This window comes from Rissa tridactyla, chromosome Z (assembly GCF_028500815.1).
Source record: "Rissa tridactyla isolate bRisTri1 chromosome Z, bRisTri1.patW.cur.20221130, whole genome shotgun sequence".
Classification (NCBI taxonomy): domain Eukaryota; kingdom Metazoa; phylum Chordata; class Aves; order Charadriiformes; family Laridae; genus Rissa; species Rissa tridactyla.
The window spans coordinates 43,000,979-43,023,308 of NC_071497.1; the positions used below are offsets into that span (position 1 = coordinate 43,000,979).

Here is a 22,330-nt window from a genome sequence, read left to right on the forward strand (position 1 = left end):
AACTAATGATAACTTATTAGAATTACCTGGTTTTAGAAATGTCATGTTTAACTTCTTTTTCCTTATCCATCTATTTTTATTAAAATTGAAAGCTAGAATTGCCAAAGTGGTCTTAGGGAACTGGGATACTAACTCCTGTTTTGGTTTTCACCCATCTGTAGCAAGCTATCTGTAAACTTTTAGATGTGCAACTTTTGCAAATAATTTATTTTGTATTCTTTTCTCAACATATTTTCAAGCAAAATATTAGCCAGCAACAAACAGAAAATAATTCCAGCTTTGTGTTCTATAGCATAATTCATCCCATGAAATGCAGTCATTTTTTTCCCTCAAAAATAGGTTCATTCCTGTAGTTTTTCATTCACATCCCCAAAAAAAGAAAGGCTGACATGCCTTCTGTATGTCTTGTTTAGCCCTCTATTGAGAGTTACTTTCAGTTTTGCTGACAGGAATGAAGTGTGTAAACTTTAAGGCACTATGGCATAATCTAGAAGATAGAAGTTATTTTAAAAAAAAAAAAAGATTTATGCATACTCACACTCTTCTGTTTGTGATACTTTGTAGTTTAGCAGTGAAGTTTTCAACTGTGAAATTTCTGAACTCGAATTTGAATGAATGCTCATTCTGCAGATCCACCAGTCTTCTGCTTCCGTATGCAACTATAAATCCTAGATAGTTGCTAATCTCACAGACCTAAAATAAAACCCCCAAACTTGGATTATATGTTACAAGCATTAAACCAGTAACTAATAAATCCTTTGCTTAAAGCGTAGTTAAAGGGCACAGTCATAATTTAGAGAATGATATGTGACCCAGAATAAACACAGTTGAGGAGGCATGCATATCCGGTGGATTAAGTTGTAAAATTTAGGAAATGGATTGAAAATTAAAAGTGAAGAAAAGGAGGTTCTTCATAACAATTCTTGATATCCAACATCTTGCTTATCTTATGGGAGTATATTCTCAAAGGAGCAACTTTCCACATACAAAGAAAAACCCTGAAAGAGCACACTGCATTAATAAAGAGTTTCTAGAATGCTATCAAAAGTAATAAACTACAATAATAGTTTACAACTAAATTTATACTAATAATAATAAATACTAAAAAACTAATAGTTTAAAAGACCTCTTCTGAACCACCTGTATACTCAGTCCCTCTAATGATATGGAGAATGCTGAGTTCGTTGCACTGTTTATTTGTGATGCTTTTTTCTTTTAAAAAAAAAAAAAAGCTCTATTGTCCTTATTGTCCTATTTCACACAAATTTCACATGCTTTTTATGTCCTGTTTCCAAATTTGGAAAATGTCTTGTGCTATGAATAGTTATCAGTACTGAAAAAAGGAGGACAAAGTTCTGTTTCAAGTATGCCATACAGTTAACCATGTGTTTTAAACAAGCAGTTTAATCTCAGTTAGCTATATAACTACGAGATTAACACGCATCCATCTCAGTTTGTTTGTTCGTGTGAGATTTGTTTCATAGCTATATTTGAAACTGGTTTCTCATACATTAAAAATTATATTTAAATGTATTTAATACGCAATGATTTCTTTTATAAGCATCACATTTTTATAAGAACTGCGGAAGCCGCAGTACTTCTTCACTAGTAACTTTTTCGGGCCTGAAATAGCCGCTTACAATGCGAGTGTGCTAGCAAAGCAAATACTTTTGTTTTCCTGCACTGATCAAGTGATCAATAATGTTTCTTGTTATTCACTTGAACTATTTAGATTTTAATACTGACTTGTGCTTTTATCTTCTCCTGGTGATGTACTGAAGATGAAATACAGCTTAGAAAAAGGCTGGTTTTCTTGCCCACGCTCAGTCTTTTATGCTGAGATTCAATCAGCAGACAGGTTGGAAGCACCCTGAGGAAGTCCAAGAAGGTAAAGTTCTTTGTGCCCACGTGGTATACTGTGAATGATAAAGACAGTGTTAGTTACCTTCGCACACAACCTCCCCCCCGCCCTCCCCAAGCATGCATATTACTGACCTCAGCTTCTGGCTAATAGCACGTTGAAACCCCACCACCACCTAAGCAGGTGCGTTTTAGTTGAGATGTGAGCGTTTTGCACGAATTGTGTACAAAAGACACATTTTGTGTAGCTAAAGGAAATACAACTTTTTTTACATATATACTTGCTGTCTTTGTATTGGAGGTCTAAGTACTGCACCTCATTGAAGAGTGGAGGCATAATTACCTATGTAAAAAACAAAAACGTGCGCATTTGCTATCAAGCTCTTCAAAATGGCTAAGCCCAGAATTAGGTACCCAACAGACACGGTGATGAGATGCGGACACGTTGCTTGTGCTTTGTAAATACGGGTAAATACAGGTTTACAGTATTATCTAGCACATTTAAAGATGTAGTCAAGAGCAGGCAAAAAGCGGGTACTTGTTTTCCCTCTGGCACAGCCCAATGCTCAGTTTAAGGCAATGGGATTAGTCTCCCTGTGCCCAGGCCGCCCGGGTTCAGGAGCCGGCTCCGCGCAGCGCCCCCCGGGGCTGACAGCCGCAGCTGGGGCACGGCTCGGCCCTTCTGCCGGCAGCTTGCCGACCGCCGGCCCCGCGGCACCGCGCGCCAGGCCTCCAGAAGAGCGACTGGGCCTCGGCCGCCTCACAGACGCGGCGGGAGGTAGGAGGGCTGCTTCCCTCCCCGGGGAAGGGCCTCCCGCTGCGGCTGCCCTGCCCGACTCTGCCCCTTATCTCTGCGAGCAGCCCCGCAGCCTGCCTGGCCCTGCCCGCACGCTGGCAGCGCGGCGCAGGCCGGATGCAGGTCGCTCTGACCCGGCTCGGGGCGGGAGGGGGCGGAGCCGCCGCCGCTTGCCCATCACGGCCCGCTGCCCAATGGGGAAGCGCGCCGTCGCGGCGTGACGTGGGCCGGTGCCCCATGGCAGAGGGCAGAGGACGGGGCGGCGGGGGGCGATGGCGTCCTCGGTGGTGAGGGCCACCGTGCGCGCCGTCAGCAAGCGCAAGATCCAGGCTACGCGCGCCGCCCTCACCCTGGTGAGTGCCGCCGACGCGGGTGGGGTGCGCTTGGCCCCCGCCGGCCCTCGACTCCTCACGGCCGCGAGAACTGCGCCACGGGGCCGGGCCGGGCTCCGCGGCAGGTGGTGCGCGGCCGCCGGTGACAGCGGGGCGTGAGGGGAGGAGGGGGAGGAGGACGGGCCGCCCGGCCTGTCGGCAGCGGCGCTGCCCGCTCCAGCTGTCAGCGGGGCGAGGCGCCGCGGCGTTGGGCCGTGCCGGGGGCGGCGGGAGGTTGGACTCGCCCCCGGGCCGCGTGGAAGCCGAGGGCCGGCGCCGTTAACCCTGGGTGATTGCCAGCTGGGCGTTGCTCGGTAGGAAAGGGCGGACGGAGGGGTCTCTCCTTGGTGAGTTTACCGGAGTGAGCGGCCGCTGCTCGGTAATGCCGCTGGGGGCAGGCCCCGCGCCCCGCCGCAGGCTCCGCGGGCAGCAGGAGGGCGGAGGGCAGCGCCGTTCCTTCGTGCGGGGCGGGGGAGAGGAGGGAGCATTTTGCACGGTCACTTGAAGAAGTGTATTTATTTAAAACAAATAAAAAGAAAAAGAAAGAAAATGTATTATCTACCGAAGCTGATGAGTCGGTTGTTTCCAAGGAGGCTTTGTGTTCTTTCGTTAATTGAGGAAGTGCTTTTGCTACTTTGTGGGGTGTTGGGGAGGCAGTGTCCCTGTTAAGAGGGATTACTGCAAAGTACAGTCGGTTCCCTGCAGGAACAGGGGCAGATTAAGCGTGTATAGTTCAGTCATTTGTCAGAGCTGGTAATCCCTGTTCTGTCAAAAATGAAGATTAATAGCAGTAATTGGAAAAGGCTTTCTGCTGCAAGTCTACTTGTATTTTGCTTTGTGTGTTGTAGTCTGCTCACGTGAGAACTTTACGTTACTAATGTTTTTCCTTTTATCAGTGTCTTAGAAACTTGTCAGCATGTAATGGAAATTCTTACGTTTGTATTGTGTTCTTGCATTTCTGCAACAGCTAGATCTGCATGAACAGTGAATTTGTCTGCTGTAAAGTCACAGTTTCCCTCTAAGGTTAGTGGGAAGAAAGAAGTAGGCCATGAACACTTCTGTGCCTAGTTGATTTTTGTCTCTAATTTGTATGTGACAAAAGTTTCACAAGAGCAGAACTGCTTAATTGAATTGTGGTAGTGATTTTGTGGGGGAAAAAACCCAAGCAAATGCCCAAATATTAAGGACTGCAGTTCTTGAGCTGTTTGCTGGCAGCGTGGGTGAGGAGGGGAGTGAGGAGGTATTGTGTTCTGTGTGGATTAGATTCAGCAATCATCTGTTTTACAGCAGAGTGAGTATCTTCAGATCAGATGTCAGTTTCAAGTAGAACACAGGCTAGTGAATACTGGCAGGTGGGTGATTTAGAAGGTGGACTTCGGAGGTAGGAGACGAATGTAAACTGAGAAAATTTGAGTGTATGGATTTAGAATAGAAATTTTTTATAGTATAATTGAATACATTGCACACTTAAATACGTGCACGCACTCACTGCAAATAAACCAAAAAAACCCCATTTCAAATCGATATATATGGTTTTGTTTTCCAGACCCCATCAGCTGTTCAGAAGATAAAACAGCTTCTTAAAGATAAACCTGAGCATGTAAGTATAAACAGGGCCAGCCTGTAGAATGTGCTAAGGTATTAGCACAGCTCATGATCGCAAAGCATTTCTGGCTGACTTAGAAGTTTGAAATAAACACTGAAGTGTTTATTAGAGATGCTGGCATGTTTTTTGGAGGGGAATGTGTAAGCTTGTTTATATATCAAGCCTTGTTTCTTTATAAAATGAAATGCAGGAAATAACTGTGATGACATTTCACTGTACAGTTACTTTTGAGGTGGTTAAAGTTGAAAACATTTCAAGCTTCAAAATATTTATGAGCCTTGTAGTATGGTATAGTGGCGACTTTGGTCAGGCAAGAGATCTTCAACTGTTGATATTAAGACGTTATTAATTAAGTTCTTGTAGGAATTCTCATTGTGCAGTATGTAATAATAAAGTTAGATTCATACCCATTGGAAAACATCTAGGTTTTAGGAAACTTGCCAGATAATATATATTTTTAAGTAATTTACTTAAAATCTGGAGAATTTCTCCAAATAAATGATTGAGCTTTTCATCTTTTCTTCTTGGGGAAAAACATGCAGAGTCTTGTTTTCTAACCATTATAAAAACAAGCATTAGATTTTCTTCTTTATGGTATTATTTCAAGAAGAATCTTCTAACTTTCATACATGGCCCATTGTTTCTTTTGCTTCCTGCACATCTGCAACTAACTAGACTCTTTGTTCTAATGTTTTAAACCAGCCTAAGGAAGCCCTAAGCCGACAGTTTAGCTGGTCAGTCATCCCCTTGCTATAAATGGTGTTTGCGTCTTCCAGCCCATTATTTGTAGCAGTTCCTGTAGCGAAAGGTATTTAGTCTGAAAAGATCAAATGCTGTTTTTCTGAGATCCCGCTTGATGACAAGTCATACATTTTTATTGTAACATTGATTACGAGGATAGACAATGTAATTTTCCTCTTCAGTTATTAAGCATTTTTGTGTGCAAAGTTGTACAGATACTTTTGAAAGATTGTTGTGCACAAATAAGTTTTCTGTTTTCTTTAAAATCGTTTTTCAGTTCATTACTTACACACATGCTGTCTTTGTCAGACTTGTTGGATACTCTGAATGTTACAAACATATTGACCTGATTGGCTTTTAATGTGGCTTAAAATGCCTTTTAATGATTAAAACAGTAAGCAAATACACCTACTTGATATAAGGAGGGGATTGTTTTTTAAGTGAGACTGTCAGTAGAGTAATGAGAAATCAAAGTATGTGTTTCAAAACTTTGGTTTGAAGCAGGTTTTCTGATGGTGTCACTAGTTCTGTGAAAATCTGGTAACTGCCCTTGTCGTGGCCTCACAGCTTCATAATTACAGTACTGTCAATAATCTTAACATAGCACCTGAATTAGCATCTGATTGAACTTTAATTTGAAGTCACAAAAATATCTTCTTTGAAATTTCACTCTTGGTGAGATACCAGACGCCTACAGGAGTGCCAACAGTTTATTACTTCAAAAATTTAACGTACTTTAAGGCTTGATCCATGATAGCAAACATCTGACATTTGCTTTTACCTTGGCAGTCAATTTTGTAAAAGGAAAAAACTGTTACCTCTTAATCCATTAAGGAAATTCACTTCCGCTTTGAGGCAACGGAGAATAATAAATGTCAGCATTTTGTTGTTCTGCATGCTTTTTATCTTGGTGTTCCAGAACAGGTTCAAAAAATGTCATGAATGTGGTGTTGCGTTTTGTTTTTTGGTTTTTTTAGGTAGGTGTGAAAGTAGGTGTTCGTACAAGAGGATGCAATGGACTTTCTTACACGTTAGAATACACAAAATCGAAAGGAGACTCCGATGAAGAAGTAGTTCAAGATGGTGAGTTTCTGATGCAGCAGAACAAACTTCTGTGGTGGTGGGGAAGAATAACCTATTGCACGTTTGCTAAGGTACAGGTTACAACTTACTTGAAGTGACGGCTTATATAGCAAGAGGTCCTGCTGTTCTGTTACAGGAATTGTCACATTAGTTTCTGTTTTGAAGTAATCAGTTAGTTAAAATCTGCATCTTTGCAGTCTCTGCATCAGAGGCTGCTCCACCAGGATAGTCTAGTCCATTATTCACGTCTTTGGAGGTGGCTAATAGCAGATATTTAGAGAATAATACAGAACAATGCACATGTAAAGGAATACTTTATCAGCACAGCTAAACCAAGGCTTGGCAAAATAAAGATTTTATTTTCAAGGGATTTTCCCAATTACCTTCTCTAACTAGTCTTATTCTTCATTGATTTGTAACTTGTTTTTAACCTCTGTGCTTTTGACCTTCACATTGCTTTTTAAAAAAAGGTTCCATGATTTTAATTTAGGAGTATTTTAAAAATTGTTTTCACGTGCTGGTACTTAAGCTTTCTGCCTGATAATGTCATTGAGCACCCCATGATAGGTCTATTTCTAGAGTTCTTGTTGTGGTTTAACCCCAGCTGGCAACTAAGTCCTACACAGCCGCTCGCGCACTCTCCCACCGTGGGATAGTGGGGAGAATCAGAAGGGTAAAAGTGAGAAAACTCATGCGTTGAGGTAAAGACAGTTTACTAGGTGGAGCAAAATCTGTGCATGCAAGCAAAGCAAAACAAGGAATTCATTCACTACTTCCCATGGGCAGGCAGGTGTTCAGTGATCTCTGGGAAAGCAGGGCTCCATTACGCATAACGGTTACTTGGGAGACAAACACCATCACTCTGAATGGCCCCCCATTTCCTCCTTCCTCGCCCAGCTTTTGTATGCTGAGCATAATGTCATATGGTATGGGATATCCCTTTGGTCAGTTGGGGTCAGCTGTCCTGGCTGTGTCCCCTCCTGACTTCTGGTGCGCCCCCAGCCGACGCGCTGGTGGAATGATGCGAGGAGCAGAAAAGGCCTTTAATGCTGTGTAAGTACTGCCCAGCAGTAACTTAAAGCATCTCTGTATTATCAGCACTATTTTCAATACAAATACAAAACATAGCCCCATACAAGCTATTCTGAAGAAAATTAACTCTATCCCAGTCAAAACTGGCACAGTTCTATACATTTTTCCAGATTTTGTAAAAACTTCTGTTTTGTCAGTGGTCTTTTTGTCTAATGCGGATTTTTATAAAAGCATAATAGTGTTTGATTCGTTTTCCGTTCTGTTTCTAAAAGTACTTAAGATTCCTTTTGGGGGGGTGGTTTGGGTTTTTTTAGGCATCACTGAACTCTGTTATATTATGTTCAGGATTATTACTTTTAATTTGGTGTCAAAGTGAGATATTGAAACATACGTCTGATATCACAGTCATTTTCTTAGAGAAGCTACGCTGCTAGGCAGAGCCCATCTTCCAGCTGCCTACAAAATATCTGTGACCAACTCATAAATTTTATTCTCTTTAACAGACGGTTAGATGGAACTTCAGCAAATGATTAAATTGAACCAGAGTATGCGAGATAGGGGCTGCCACATAATTCTGCAAGTGCCTCGATGTCAAATTCAGCTGGCTTATGGAGTTACCTCTTCTGCTTGCCTCAGAGCTGCTCTAGGTTTACAGGGCTGAAATCAGAAGGCATTTCCTGGTTTGGATCTTAAGGAAGATAAAACCAGTTTCCCTCAGTCAGGTCAGAGACCTTAAGTTCCAAAGCCAGACAGTGTTTCAAGTGTCTCTGTGTACTTTCTGTTTGGTTTTGGTTGCTTCTGGACAGATTTCCAGTGAAGTCTCTGACTTTTATATAGCTTTGTGCTCAGTGAGATGGTGGCTTTGGATCTCAGCAAAAATTTTCTGATAGTAAGTGACTGCTTCAGGGGTTGGGTCCATGAAATCTTTCATTAGGTTTAGCCTTCACTGTCAGTTACCGTCCAAATTGACTGCAAAAATGTGTAGATTCAACTCAGTTGCCCAAAGACTTGTGTTAGTAATGTTTTGTCTCAATGTCTACTATGATGAAACAGCTTTCCAGGAACTCTCATATAGCATAATGAGTTCTTGTTCTGTTTACTGATACAATTTACACTTTTATTTTCATTATTTGGTAGTCTGTGAAGAGCTAAACCAGTCCACTCAGGCCTGTGTATCAGATTTGCAGTTTGAAAGTTCCATAACTTTCCAGAGAGGTTGATACTTTGTATCCTTTAGAAAAGGGAGCTCTGGCTAGTTCCCTAAAATGAACTACTCATTCTTAATCCTTAAAGGTTGTGATATCTTTGAAAGTTCACACATTTGCCTTATTATAGGATTCAGTATTGCTAATAGTTAATTTAGACATGATATTTGTGTCAGAGCAAAAAAGAATCCTTTTAAGAGAGGAACATTTGGGTTTTCAAGGTTTTGGGGCATCTTGTTGGATGCACAGACTTTAAGAATGGTAGGAAATGGGTTACTGACTGAAATGCCTGGGAATTAAGTATTGAAGCTGAGATTTGTTCCCAAATTCTACAGATTATTTCCCAGGGTATCACGTTTTCAGTTTCCCCCTCAAAAAAATACATACATTCATGTGCACAGGCAAATAACAGTTGTAGACTGTTGCTAGACTTTTCTAGGTAAAAACAGAGATGAAAGTGCCCTGTGTTAGGCCAGGGAAACCAAGTTATACTGGTAGTCTTCATACTTCGCTTCCATTTTTTTATTACTGGTGGAAAGAGAATTTCAAGGTGAATAATGATTTTGATGTATGTAACTGTTTTTCTTTGTTGTCTTCCAGGAGTTAGAGTGTTTATTGAGAAGAAGGCACAGCTGACACTTCTAGGAACGGAAATGGACTATGTAGAAGACAAACTGTCCAGTGAATTTGTCTTCAATAATCCAAACATCAAAGGAACGTGTGGCTGTGGAGAAAGCTTCAACATCTGAAATCTCAGGACTACTTCTTTGGCTCTGAACACCCCAAAACACTTACTATTATGGCTTTTGGAAACAAATGCATTTTCTTCAGGTTCGTAGGCTGCATAAAATGGGGATATTATTAAGAAAAAATAAATCATTTTGAAAATGTAAATTGTGTGTTAAATTCCACTGCTGTTGTAGTTATGCTGTAATTTGTGATGAGTTAGGATCCAAAAGGTAAGAACAGTAAGCGCTGTAGTAACATCTCTGTACTTACACGTCAAGGAAATAAAATCTCACTGTTCTTTTCCTTTGTCATTTCCTTTGTCCACTCTACTCACACCTCCCCATCCGAAACCCATTTGAAAGAATATATTGCCTATGTGTTCTGCTTTGATTTGGCGGGGGGGGGGGGGAGAGGAAACACAACCATTTATATGTGTTTGTTTATAAAGATTTATATACACAGGCACACAGTCCTCCGCTTCAGCATTCACTATGATTACGTAGATGCTTGCTTTGTTTTTGTAGTTTTTCTGATGCTTTCATTTTTCATGTGTGGGTTTTTTGGTGTTTTATTTTCCCATAAATCTGGGAAAGTCCAGAAAGAAGTTCATGCATTAATATAGCTGTGAGCTACCATAGCACTGCTTGTAGACATACTCAAAATGGGCTAACCCAATTTTAATTCTGTTCTGTTCCTTGTAAAAGGCACAGTCTCTGCCGTACTTAGTCATTTTCAAGAACATGAAATATATTCAGGCACTGGAGTACTAAAGCAGGATACATACAGGCATCATTTCTCACGTTTCTGTTGCTTATCTTTCTTAACTTAAATTGCAAAGTTGGTAAAATGCCTCCAGATTCTGATTTCCCCATTTTCACAGAATGTGCTCTCTGTGCACCAAAAGCTATGAACACTTTTTTTGAGAGAGAGAAATCTTACACTTCTGACTACTGTTTTTTGTAGTCACGTCTGCTACTAATTTTGTTACAGCTTGAACACTGTATTGTAACTGTATGTACTAGGGTTTTTCACCAAAGCTATGGTAGCTTCTGTTTAGCTCCTGTTGTGAAGTTAACTTGGTAGCAGGAGAAAAAGCATTTATAATTTCAAAAGCCCTAGTATTTAGTAATTGTTTTAAATAAATCTGGACAGTAATTAAAATACTATGTTTATAGGACACCTTTTTTTCCTTTAGAATTTAAACTTATTTTCTCATAATTGTGTAAAGAGTGTTTTTTCAGGCTTATGAAGTCTTCAGCACTTCTTCACTGGTGCTCAGGTGGAAGTGTAAATGTCTTGCCAGGCCTTCCCAAAAGCTGGTATGAGAAGTACTATTCCATCCTTTTATCGCCATGTTTCCCTGAATGTCCAAAGATGACATTGTGCTGCTAAGCTGCTCACTTGTGCAGAAGAGAAGATAATGTATCTGCCTGGGCAACTGATGGGAACAGCTGGTGAAAAGAGTACAAATAAAAAGCAGGGGACAACCGGGACTGGGATCTTGCAGTCCAAGACGGGAAGGTGTTGAGATGGGAGTGAACTGAGAGCAGTAAGGCTGCGTGTTGAAAATCCAGAGGTCATCTTGATCTGGACAGTTGTACCCACATGCCTGTCAACACCTTTGGAATAGTAATGTGCTGAAGATGTAGGATTGCAACTACATTTTTATTCTTCCCTCTACACCTTTTTTGAAGTGTAGAGGGAAGAATAAAAAAGAAAAAAATAAATCTGTTTTATGTAGTGCACGGGAAAAGAAGGTCAGAATTTCCACACCTACAGTGTAATATTAAATACTCGAATTTTGGTTGAATACTATATCACCTTTTGATGTAAAAACACTATTCCTTCAACAGTCAACTGTTGTACACAGTTATTTTACTTTATATAGTAAATCAGGCATTACTGGTAATACACTGGCTAGGTGCATTTATAGTGCCGTAAGTCTCTCAGTCTTGCCAAACAAAAAAATGCAGTTAATGTGATACTGCTGCATTGATACGTAAAGCTCCAAGCTAAGGGCATTTCTTCAGGCTGCACTTCTCTGCTTCTGCTGGAGGATAGGACTTTGAATGTGGTAGCACTGGTGATTGCTAAGAGAGTGCTAGTACTTACTCAACTTATTTTGGTGTGTTTTAGGGTGGGGGGATTTGTTTAAGGCTCTTTTTAGACCTGTGGCATGTGTAACAATCCTTTTCGTGTGTTCTGTGTATATGCCTTGAATGAAAGTTTGCACTTTCATACTCCCATGAGATAGTCCTCTAATTTGTCACTTTACTAAGACACCTAACGCACAATGTGTTAAACTTCTGTTAAAGTGGTATTTACAGTTGCATTATAATTTTGTGCAATACTATATGTAGAGTTCTCAGTTATTATAATAAATATTGCCTGTTGGTAAACATGGAATATTCGTATCTTGAATGATTCTGTTTACAGTAGTAAACAAGCACTGGGGGGAGAGAATAGGTTTGTATGCTGGGATTACAAAGTAGATACAAGATTACTGTTACCTGAGTTCATACTTCTCAGAAATATGAAACATTTCCAAATTTTAACAGCATTGGAATAGCATAGAAACATATGGAAAGAAAATTAATCAACTATGTACAGAAAGGTATTTACATATACCAGAAGCATGGGCTGTTAATGTATAGACTTCTATTAAAATTTGAGACATGCTGTTCTCAGGGTAAAAATTCTAACAGGCAAGATGCTTATTTTGAAGGCTTTTATATGCCAAAGGTCATTGTGGTATGTTTTAATGCAGATTAATGATTTTTATCAAAGTAATTTGACATAAAAGGTTTTTAATTGGCTAAGCAATTTGAGGGTTGACCATCAAAGGGCAATCCTGGCCATTCCACTTTAGTGCTGTATAATGACACTAATACGCCATAGTGTACTACTCTTATGACACATTCGGAGGTTTTTCTTAGATACAGTCTCTCCTCCTCTAAAGCTAAGTTTCCTTTTCCTGTTATGTGAAGGTTCTGAGTGATAGGGTGTGAAGTAATAAATTTTGGAAAAATGCTAGAGATTGTTGATACAGTTGCATATTCATGATGCTGGAGAGAGAGAACCAAGACCTTCCTGCAGTCAGGAGTCTGGAAACACAATGGTTACGTTTCTGTTGGAATTCTTACAGAACTTGTGGAAAAAAACCCAGAACTACTTGCTTGCACCAGCAAGTCAGTATACCTGACCCACCCCTTTTTATAGCTATCCTTGAATGGCTGAAGAACAAATTGTTTACGAAAACACTGAACAGTTCAATATGCAAGTCATCCTGACAACAGCTGATGGGACAAAATGAATTTGGACTCCAAAATAAAAAATAAGACGCAGGTAATGGGACTGTGAAATTTAATGTCAAGGAAACTTTTTTTTTTTAAAAGTTAAATCCTATCTGGCATAGGTTGCTTCTATTGTTTGGGGGGTTTATTGTAATTATTATTCTCCCCATTTATTTAAATCAGCACCTTCACTAGTGGAAAAATTCTCCAACTATCCCGCTATTGTGCTTACATTGGCTGCCTGGCCAGTTGTCAGATAAATTTTTTATGACACTGAAAGTTTGCAGTGTCTTCTGTCAGAAGAACCCCATGGTTGTCTGACATGGCAAAGTGTGCACCTCTGTGTTTATCCCAAAAGAGTACTTGAAAAATTACTGTGTTCATCTTCAAAAGAATACTTGAAAAATTACTTTTTGTCATGGCTGGTGCAGCTTTTTGTCCATAAAGTTGTCTGCCAGACAGTAAGCAGTTCAGTCTGCTTTGTTCTTAACTGCCACTTTTAACATGTATGAGATATGCGGCCTCAACATGGGGAGCAAAAATGCAACTACTTATCACAATACCACATGCATTTAGGTTTGAGCAGCGTTTGAATTTGAGCTGGCATTTTTCTTAAAGAGAGAGAGAACAAGGGAAGATTAACCGCTGCATTTCAGCAAGGTCTTCGCCCTCCTCTTTTACGGCCACGCAGCGGCAGTGGAACCCAGGGGGTCCCACACCATGTCTGCTTAGGGGCAGGGCCCTAACCCCTGCTTCTCTTCGTAGACTCGACTCGAAATGCTAGCTGCTGGGAACAGATATCCACTGCCACTGGGTGTCAGCAAGTTTCCAGTCCACGTGTTCCGAAAGGCGACTGGCCTCATTCCCGGTAACCGTGCTCCAAGTCTCCTACTGCAGTTGCTGAATACCGGAGTACTTTTGCATCTGCTGGTGAAAACTATGGTTCAGCTCTGCTGTTTGTCCTTCTTGTAGCCTGTTCTCTGCCTTTTACCTGTTCCTGAAGGATGGCAGATGACTGCAGAAATGCAAAATACCAAATCACTTTGTAGCTCCTGACGCAAAGAGAAGCAGAGGAGCACAGAGCATAGCTTTCTGACCAGCTTTGGCCACTGAAGCACTGCTTTTTTTCACCCTTCCTCCCCTTGCTACTAGTGTGCTGATGTGCCTCATCAATGTTGTGTCCAGCTCCAAATTATTGCAGATTTGTTTCTGGTGGTTGGCTTTAACCTCTAGGGTAACAGAAGTTCCTTGCTGGGATGGCACAGTCCAGCAGGACAAAGAATCTCACGGAACAGCATAGTTTCCGTTCACAACAGAAATACTCTCGTCCCCTGTGCCTCACTTATCTGGGTTTTTTTACTGATTGCATAATGGTTTTATTGCATTTGATTTTGATGAAAAATTCATTCTGTAGTTTACTGAAGCTGAGTCCAGACAGTAGGAATAAGTTCCTCTTATTAGCTAATGCAACAAGACAGCCTCCAAAATTTTGAAATAACCTGAGTAGCAGAATTCAATTCATACAGAGGATTTGCAGCCAGCCACTTCCTTTCTCAGTCACGTGTTCTAATCTTTAAATTGTTCATGGTGAGTCATTCACACAGACCTTTCCTTCCTAATCTCAGTGGTCCTCCCAATTAAATACTAAATAATTGTATAGAGTGACAAAACTGTGTTTAAATCAGATTGCTTCACAGTTATATTATTTCCTTCCTTGTGCTTGTTTCACTTAAGAAGCTTAAATGCAAGTATTCAAATAAAGAAAAAAGGCAAGATGTTAATGAATGTAATGTTGTGGGATCTTATGAAGCACATAGGTGGTAGAGAACAGGAACCAGTCCCTCCTGGCAACTCTGTTTTCTCAAGAGATTTGCAGAGTACAATCATCCCATTTGCAAATGAGGGCCAGCTGAACTGTATAGTCAATGTTTATTTCCAGTGAATATCTAATGTATACTCCCCCAAAATAAATAAATAGAAACCCTAATACTTGGGTATAAAAAGTGACAATGTAAAACTGCCATCTAGAAACTTTGTTGAGAAGAGAAATCATATTGCATCTCCTTGAAATACATCTTCTGAATTTCTGTCTCTACTATTTGAGCCATGAACTGAGATTCAACCAAACAAACGTTGGCAAATCTTGCTGAAGTGCTTTTAGGAAGATCCCATGTACTTGTCCCCTCTGTTTGAGGCTGCCACTACTACAGATTTGTGAAACAAGTGCCTGCGCCTCAGCTGTTGAGGGTGAGTTTACATTAATGTGTTGCACTGTCCACTTAGTTGTTCCAAGTTGTTTACTCTTGCTGAAATGTGGGAAAACCCCAGAAAAGTGACAAATAGTTACATAGTGAGCGTACTTTACTTAAACTACCCTATGGAGAAGAGTTAGAGATCATCTGACCATGTCTTAGGGAGCCTCAGATACCTGCTGCAAGGATATTTTAAATTGCCTCCCACAATGTTCTTTTCAAGAACCTATGGTTTCTACAAATAATTTAGAACATTAAAATACTCTTGCAACCCTTAAACCCAAAGCTTGTTAAGTATGTAACAGGGATCCTTGCCATTCCTATTTGATGGGAATGCCCCACAGCAGAACTGTGAAGCAGTTTAAAAAAGACTCAGAAAAATGGTTGTGAACCCCAGGTCTGGATACTTTCAAAGAAAACTATTCACATTAGATCTACATGCGATTTGCCATCCTGCGTCTTACTGAAACTTGTGCTGCTAGGGCTGTACTTAAACTGGTTAAAACAGCCCTGCCTTATAATTCGGGCCATACGTTGCAATAAAGAGACTTTTGCATGCGCACACTTCTAAAAATGGAAGCCTTGTTTTTTTATGAATTGGAAAAATATTTCCTGGAAAACAGCGCTCTGGTGGGAGCCGGCCAGCACTGAGTTTTGCACAGGGGATGCTTTGGTGCACTGCGAAGGCTGCAGCTTTGTTTCTGGTCTGCTTGATACCCCTGGCCCTGCCAGCTCGAGAAGCTTCCCTTGTAGTCACCCACTGTTTAAAGCAAGTCCGCTACCGAGCACAGTACTTCTAAGTCAAGGAAGTGGCCTTTTGGGCAGGAGATGAAAATAGGCAGAAAACCAGGAATTGTTCACTTGAGGTAAAACATCCAGTAAAATACTGAGCCAAATAAATACGAAATTTCTGTTGAAATCATGAAGTACTGTATCTATCCTCGTGCCAACAGGAGCTGCCATTTACTGATGCCCATTTTCGTGGCCCAGAGGCCCCAAATCTTACCTGATGACTGACACCAGCCTTCCCCTCCCGCTGTACCCGCTACAAAAAAATCAATACAAATGTATTTGTGACTTTTAGCCTAGAATCTTTGCACTCTGACAGTTCCACTATCCATACCTGTTGCGTGAAAAGGGGCAAAGCGGTTTTGGCAGAAGATAAACCCCCTTGCGTTCTACCACTCCTCACCGAGGTGGGAGGCTAGGTGCGGCTAGGTTTAAATTCTGAGTGATGCCCAATTCAGCACTATCAGTCCAATCGTGTCTAATATGTATTAAACTGTTACGATTTGGATACACTAATAGTGGACTGCACCTTCAGTCTAGTCGTGCTCCTGAACTAGCACGGCGACTCTCGAGTCTTTGGTCGCGTTCAGTGAGAAATCGAAACGACTAGCTACTTAAACAGTGCAGTTTATTTAAACAACAGATATACAGGTTCTTAGGATTGCCGGTGATAAATACACCGTCTGCAAAGCGCGTGCAAATAAAGATATTGTTAAGTATACAAAATGCACAACAAAGTTATAAACAATACAGCCTGGCTATAAATGTAGGATAGAGATTCTCTAGAGAAATTTCTGAGTTCCCCGAGGAAACACTCGGTATAGCCTAAGTCTTACCCAAAGGCGTCCCTATTGGGGGTGGGGAGGGAAGAAAGGCTCAGCCCGTCGACTGGTCCCGGGAGTCAGTGATGGAGTTCTCCTAACTTGTTCGCGATGGTGTCTTCCCCAATATCCCCCCTCTCTCGGGCTATTTTTGTACTATTTTTTTATCTTCAAAGTGGAGTTTGAGTGACTTTAGTCATTAATACTTTTATTATGGTTGGTGTACTCAAGGAGGAATGGTGGCACCTTGGGGGTGGGTAGCCTCCAGAATGGAGGTGTGTTTTGGTACATTACGGTGAGCAAAGTTCACACAAAGAGCAGCATTTCATCAACATTTGACAAAATGTTGGCTCGGGTAGTGAGTAGGCCGCTTATCTGTTCTGTAGTACCATCTCGTTCCCATATCTGCTATTCGTCACAAGGGAAGGCCATGGAAAAATCACGTTCCGTTCCATCCCTCGTGTAGTTTCGCAAACAACCTTGTACAGGGAATCGCAGATGTTGCATTCTTCGTGTGCTAGCTGCGGCTGTATTCTACCTCAGAAGCCTCTTGATTTTATGACTTTCCTTAATGTGTGAACAATGCTGTACTTTTGTATTCTTGGCCAATTTAGTAATTATTCCACAATGTCTTCAAAGTACGTTAGGGATTCCTATCAGTTTTTCATATATTACTCTGTGTGCTTGTGTGTGTTTGCATGTGCACATGCCTGTCTAAGGAAAATACCAGTTTATGCCTCTGAGTGGCCTTCCTGCATAACTTGGGAAAACTTAAAACAATTTTTATAGTTTCTGGATTCTCAGATATAACCTCAAAACCCCACAAGGAACAATTTGGTGGAGGCTGTATGTTTTCCACCATTTGGAAAACTCCACCTACACTTTTGGGTAGGTGAGTCTGCACCTCAAGACTGCTACAACATCCACTTCTTTATGTCCCTCAAGAAGCTGACAACTCTTTAGGCAGCTAGTTTCAATTGGTTCTCACACTGTCTCTGCCAAGATGTTCCTCAGAGGCCAACAGCAACAAAATCCATGCCTAGATGACCAAGGAGGCTTTTGCATGGGAGCAGAATGAAACAAGCTGAAATAAGATCTGTTTTTTTAACTTCAAATAGCAGATGCAGTGTAGGCAGCACCAGTACAAACCTGTCTTCTCTGATTTGCAGCAACCCACATCTGTGAGAGCATACAGTTGTTAAGCATTGACATCTAGTCACTCTTTGGCGTAGTTACTGACACTGACAATATGAGTGCCAAACAGTGATGGTGATGTGAATTATTTTTCCTCTTGACTTTATAACCAGTAAAAATCTCTCTACTCATCTCAGTGGAAGCAGGACTATTTATTTTTTTCTAAAAAACAGCAAACAACATAGGCATTTATCAGTGTGGATACCTCACTGCCACAGTTGAGTCCTGAACATCAGTTTAAATGACAGCATCAGAGGTCAGTGTTCTGCCTTGTTACAGTGCACTCCCACTTATTTTAGGAAAAAAATTATATTACATATGTGTTAACATAATACATACTTTTTTGCTAGTTTCAGAAATACCATATGTGACTTTTCCACAATCTGAGGGGACTGCAATGGAAATTGTATAAAGGCACTGTGAAGAGGAAAGAGCCATTCTGAAATTTTTTGACAGAAGCAAATTGTAGACCTTTCAAGATACCACAGGGAACAACTCAGAAAACACTCTATTTCCTCCTTCGATTTTTAAGGATTCCATAATTTTCTCTCTTTATCCTGCATATCCTGTTCTGCATCGTGAATTTAAATGGGAATGACTGCAGTTCATCAAAGAAAGCAAATAAAATTGTGAGTGCTGTAGGCAATTAAAAAGTTGACATTATTTTGAATTATTCTTCAGACTGTAGTAGTAGCTTGAAATTGAGCCTGGAACATGACCTCATGCTGTAGAAACACCACAGAACAAAAAGACTTTTTCTCCCAAATGTTTTACTGCTCCTCAGTTCTGAAGCAGCTGCGCAGAAACATAAGCCTTCAGACAAACAATGTACATGTATTTCTTTGTCTCTGCAGGAACATAGTAATTTGCTGTTTAGGTAACAAATAGTATGTCTTCTTCTAGTCAATGTAATTCCCAGTTGAGAGAGACTGGCTCAGTTAACTACTGTCTGAGATATCCCTAGGTCAGATGTTATCTCGAGAGTAGGCATGTTCTAGGTTAATCAGCCCAGTTGTGCCCTGCTGAGACTAAGGAACTCAAGTCTGTCCTTCCTCCTCTCTCATCCCTTTATCTCTCACCTTATTTTTGCATATCTGTCTCTCTCTATATATTTCTCCATTGCTTTCTACCCTCTTTCCAAATAATGCCTTGTATTTTTTTAATCCCTTTTCTCTCAGAGTCTACTCTTGTCAGCCATGAAGCAGTCTTTGCTTCCAAAAGCGCCGGGAACGGCCCCTCTTTCAGTTTGCTTTGTTTCAGGGATAAATTTCGCAGTTGCATTCCTCCCTCCTCTTACGTTCTCTTTTGACACACCAGAATCTCCTGTTCTATTACAGGATTCCCTCAGTCCTGATTATGAGAGAGATGCCTCTGCCAGACCCACAGCCCTGTCTCCAAGTGTTAGCAACATCTTTGGCTTGCCTGGTTGTCATTGATGATGACTTAGTCCAGTGGTGTTGCCTTGCCAAAAAGACTCCCTTCTTTCCAGGCGCCCAGAATAGCCACAATCATTCTCTTCAAGCTACTCGCTACAGCTACACTGCTGGTAGCTGCCTGGTAGCCGTGCTCTTTTTCTGTCTTCACCATGCAAATAAGTTATTCCCTGGAGGCATACATGACTGTTAAACACAGCAGATTAAAACAGTCATTTCTTCAAGGATGAGATACCAGGCATGGGTACACTCCTGCTGCACCAGCTGGTGTTCATGAAGATACCTGAGAAAAGAGTGCCAAAGCTGCCTTAGCTACCCACCATTAGTCATTCTCTCAGAAATCCCACTGGGGGAAAGCTATGTAAGAATTTCAGATTTACTCTAAAGCTGTAAAGCATTCTTCTCAGATGCGTAAGGGGTGTGGCAAAGAGCTGAGTGAAAACCTCAGCTGGGTTCTACCTTGCTCAGCTTTCATTGTATCCCCACCCAGATCTGGTAGCTAGGTGGTGAAGTACTACTTTGTGTTTTGGGTTTTTTTTAAATGATCTGATTTGAAACGCATCAAAGTTATGAAAACCCTAAGGCTTCAGTGAACTTTGGATTAGGACCATATGGTGTGAAATAGATTTCTTCTGACACAAGAAAGATAACTATTCAGTGAGTATCCTGGCTATTTTCTGATAATAGCTGCCTGTGCTTTAGAATTTTAGTTCGAAAGGACACGTAGCTTGATTTCCCAGACATGTACTGCTGTCAGAAAGCACTGCCTCTGGAAAACAGTGTGCAAAAAGGTTCTAGCTGAAGGAGGATAATACACATTTGCTGTAGAAGTGGTTCCTTTAAGAAGGGTGTTTTAATGCTGCCCAAAGGCAAGACTGTGCCTTAGTTCCTGGAGACTCTTGCATCTCAGCCTGATGGTGGTGTCACACTGGAGAGTGTCCTTCCCTTGCAAAGTGTTCTACGGAGTGATAAAGCAGACTGTACCTCTGATTCCTTCTGCATGTAGAAACACACTCAAATGTGAATCTATTTAGATGAATTAATATTGCTGGAGTAGAATGTGTAATTTAAAACTTGTGTAGGTCTTAGAACAAGTGCCTACAAAACAAAAGGAACTAGTGCCCGTGTTTCAGTTGTAGCACTATCATAATCATTCACTGTCTATAATTTTCAGGAAAGACAGATTTCCTAGTATAAAACAAAGATTGCATAATTTCCAACAGATCAGCTTAGGCTGTCCTTATTTATGATGCCTAAAATTCACGGACAAGCTAAACCAAGTAAAATTTCTTAAAAGTCTTTGGAGAAGTCTGTGGAGGGAAAGAAAATGAGAAGGAGGAATGCACTCTAACCTGTGTTTTGTGTCAATGTTTTTATTGATGTAGTAGTTTTTACAGTGAAGAATTTAACACAAATTATTCTAACATTGCTGAAACTGAGTAACCGAAAGCTACGTAGGAGAAATATAGTCTATTTTTCCAAGCTTTCGGTATCTGCTACACCTTTTGAGGAGTAATTTGAGCTATCCCCCCTCATCTGTAGTTACCTTTATTAAAAGATTTGAGAGTCTAACTTCCAGCAATGATTGTGATGTTGGATGTTTAATTCTGAAGTGCTTTATTCCACGCAGGGTGTTGTAGCTGCCTCACTGCATTCTGCCTGCACGCTGTAGGGGAAGCCTCACTGTCTAACATGGGCATTTGAATTCTGCTATGCAGCAAGATGATTAGAAGTTACATCTTTAAAGCTGATCTTAAACCACCTCTCCCCTCTCTTCCCCCTTTCCCCTCAAGTCGCTCCAGTCAAGTTTTCTTCAGCTCTCTGACATTCCAGGCTTACTAATACGATGTAGGGTGTCATGCAACAAATAGAATACATAAAACAAAAATGCTTTTTTTTGTCCTTTTAAGGCTACCTCTGTCTCTGATCTAACAATGTGGCAACACCAGTTTTCTTTGCTCCGTGATCACTACTGTAATGGCTTGCGTATTTAGGAATGGCTGTGTCACAGCGGGTCGGTTTTTTTCACTTCTGAAGCACAGCTTCACCATACAATTATACTGTCGAGGGAACAGAAGACCAGGCTCTTTTGTGAATTATATGTAAAACACAAAGGACCAGGGACATTTCTTACATTGGAAAGATGTGGTCCGTCCCCACAAGAACTCCATAATCCTCACTGAAATCTTGCTTTATCTTTATGTTTTAAGAGTAACATGCATCATGCATGATGCATCAGAAGTTTCCCTCTTTTATACAATGAAGTAACTATTTGCCTTGTACAGATTTGCTATAATATCTGACAAGTTACAATATACAACAATCAGAACAGATTGTAACGTGTAACAAGTTTCTACTGTTTGTGTGATTGTTTTTTAAGTAATGCTTGACAGTGACAGCGTTCTGCATTCATGCACCTGATTAGAAATCTCAGTGGGGATTTCACTGGCTGTTCCCAAGCTCTCAGGAACAGGGACTTGGTGATTCAAGCTATGAGCACAAACAGGGCAGTGTAAGAGAAAGTTTCAAAAACTTTTACAAGGTAATATTCCTTTTTTTCTTTTGCTGTTTCCCCCGTATACAACTAAATAGTCATGTCTTGTTAGTTTTACCTTGTTAATGTACTTGTTTTGTTTTGTATGACATTGTAGCTTAACATTTCTGTTGTGTTATATGCATAGTACACATACACACACTGGACAACTACTGACCTCACCAGCTAAAAACACATTAGAGCCACTAGAAGGAAAAAACACATGCATGGAAACTTACATACAGAGTCTGCTCTCCCAAGGTCACACAGACAAAGTATCACAGCTGGAAATAATATTCAAGACCTATTGTCCTTAGTCTCTTCTATTGTGCCTTGTAAATCATGCAGTGTCCCAAAGCAGATATAAATTACACTTCTCTTGATTGCATACATCCCTGTGCATTGACAGAGTAGCGTGAACTACATGTAAATGATTGTCACAACTAACAGTTATAAATTCTACATAATGCAGGTGCAAGGCCCTCTCTGTAGTTTCTTGAGGGAATACAGAGAATAGAGTAAGAGGCTGAAGGTTTTTGCAAAAAATGCTGGAGCTTCAAGCATAGCAAGAGTTGGAGATGTGGCACAAATC

The 22,330-nt window shown here is 40.9% G+C and overlaps 2 protein-coding genes and 1 long non-coding RNA gene across 3 annotated transcripts in view; 2 read left to right on the plus strand and 1 right to left on the minus strand.

The window, feature by feature from the left end:
* The window catches only part of TUT7 (terminal uridylyl transferase 7), a 37,424-nt gene extending 35,547 nt beyond the window's left edge, over positions 1-1,877 (plus strand). The window contains exon 29 of the mRNA XM_054184696.1: positions 1,782-1,877. Within this exon, the coding sequence (XP_054040671.1) occupies positions 1,782-1,840 (59 nt within the window). The 3' untranslated portion in view covers positions 1,841-1,877. The remainder of the gene's footprint in view (positions 1-1,781) is intronic.
* On the minus strand, positions 500-2,714 carry LOC128902203 (uncharacterized). The gene is made up of 3 exons (XR_008463680.1): positions 1,996-2,714; positions 1,747-1,916; positions 500-693 (listed from the first exon to the last, which is right to left on the minus strand). It is a non-coding gene; the product is annotated as an uncharacterized LOC128902203 (long non-coding RNA).
* Positions 2,715-2,850: 136 nt separating this feature from the next.
* On the plus strand, positions 2,851-11,829 carry ISCA1 (iron-sulfur cluster assembly 1). Its single transcript, XM_054184698.1, has 4 exons — positions 2,851-3,009; positions 4,574-4,627; positions 6,352-6,457; positions 9,295-11,829. Exons 1-4 carry the CDS (start codon positions 2,929-2,931, stop codon positions 9,441-9,443), a joined length of 390 nt encoding a protein of 129 aa, XP_054040673.1. The 5' UTR covers positions 2,851-2,928; the 3' UTR covers positions 9,444-11,829.
* The last annotated feature ends 10,501 nt before the right edge of the window (positions 11,830-22,330 follow it).

Excerpts from the sequence above, each read along its gene's own strand:
- ISCA1 (XM_054184698.1), top strand. The coding sequence starts at position 2,929 with ATGGCGTCCTCGGTGGTGAGGGCCACCGTGCGCGCCGTCAGCAAGCGC. Across the intron at positions 3,010-4,573 it reads CGCGCGCCGCCCTCACCCTG|ACCCCATCAGCTGTTCAGAA; the intron begins GTGAGTGCCGCC and ends TTTGTTTTCCAG. Across the intron at positions 6,458-9,294 it reads TGAAGAAGTAGTTCAAGATG|GAGTTAGAGTGTTTATTGAG; the intron begins GTGAGTTTCTGA and ends GTTGTCTTCCAG.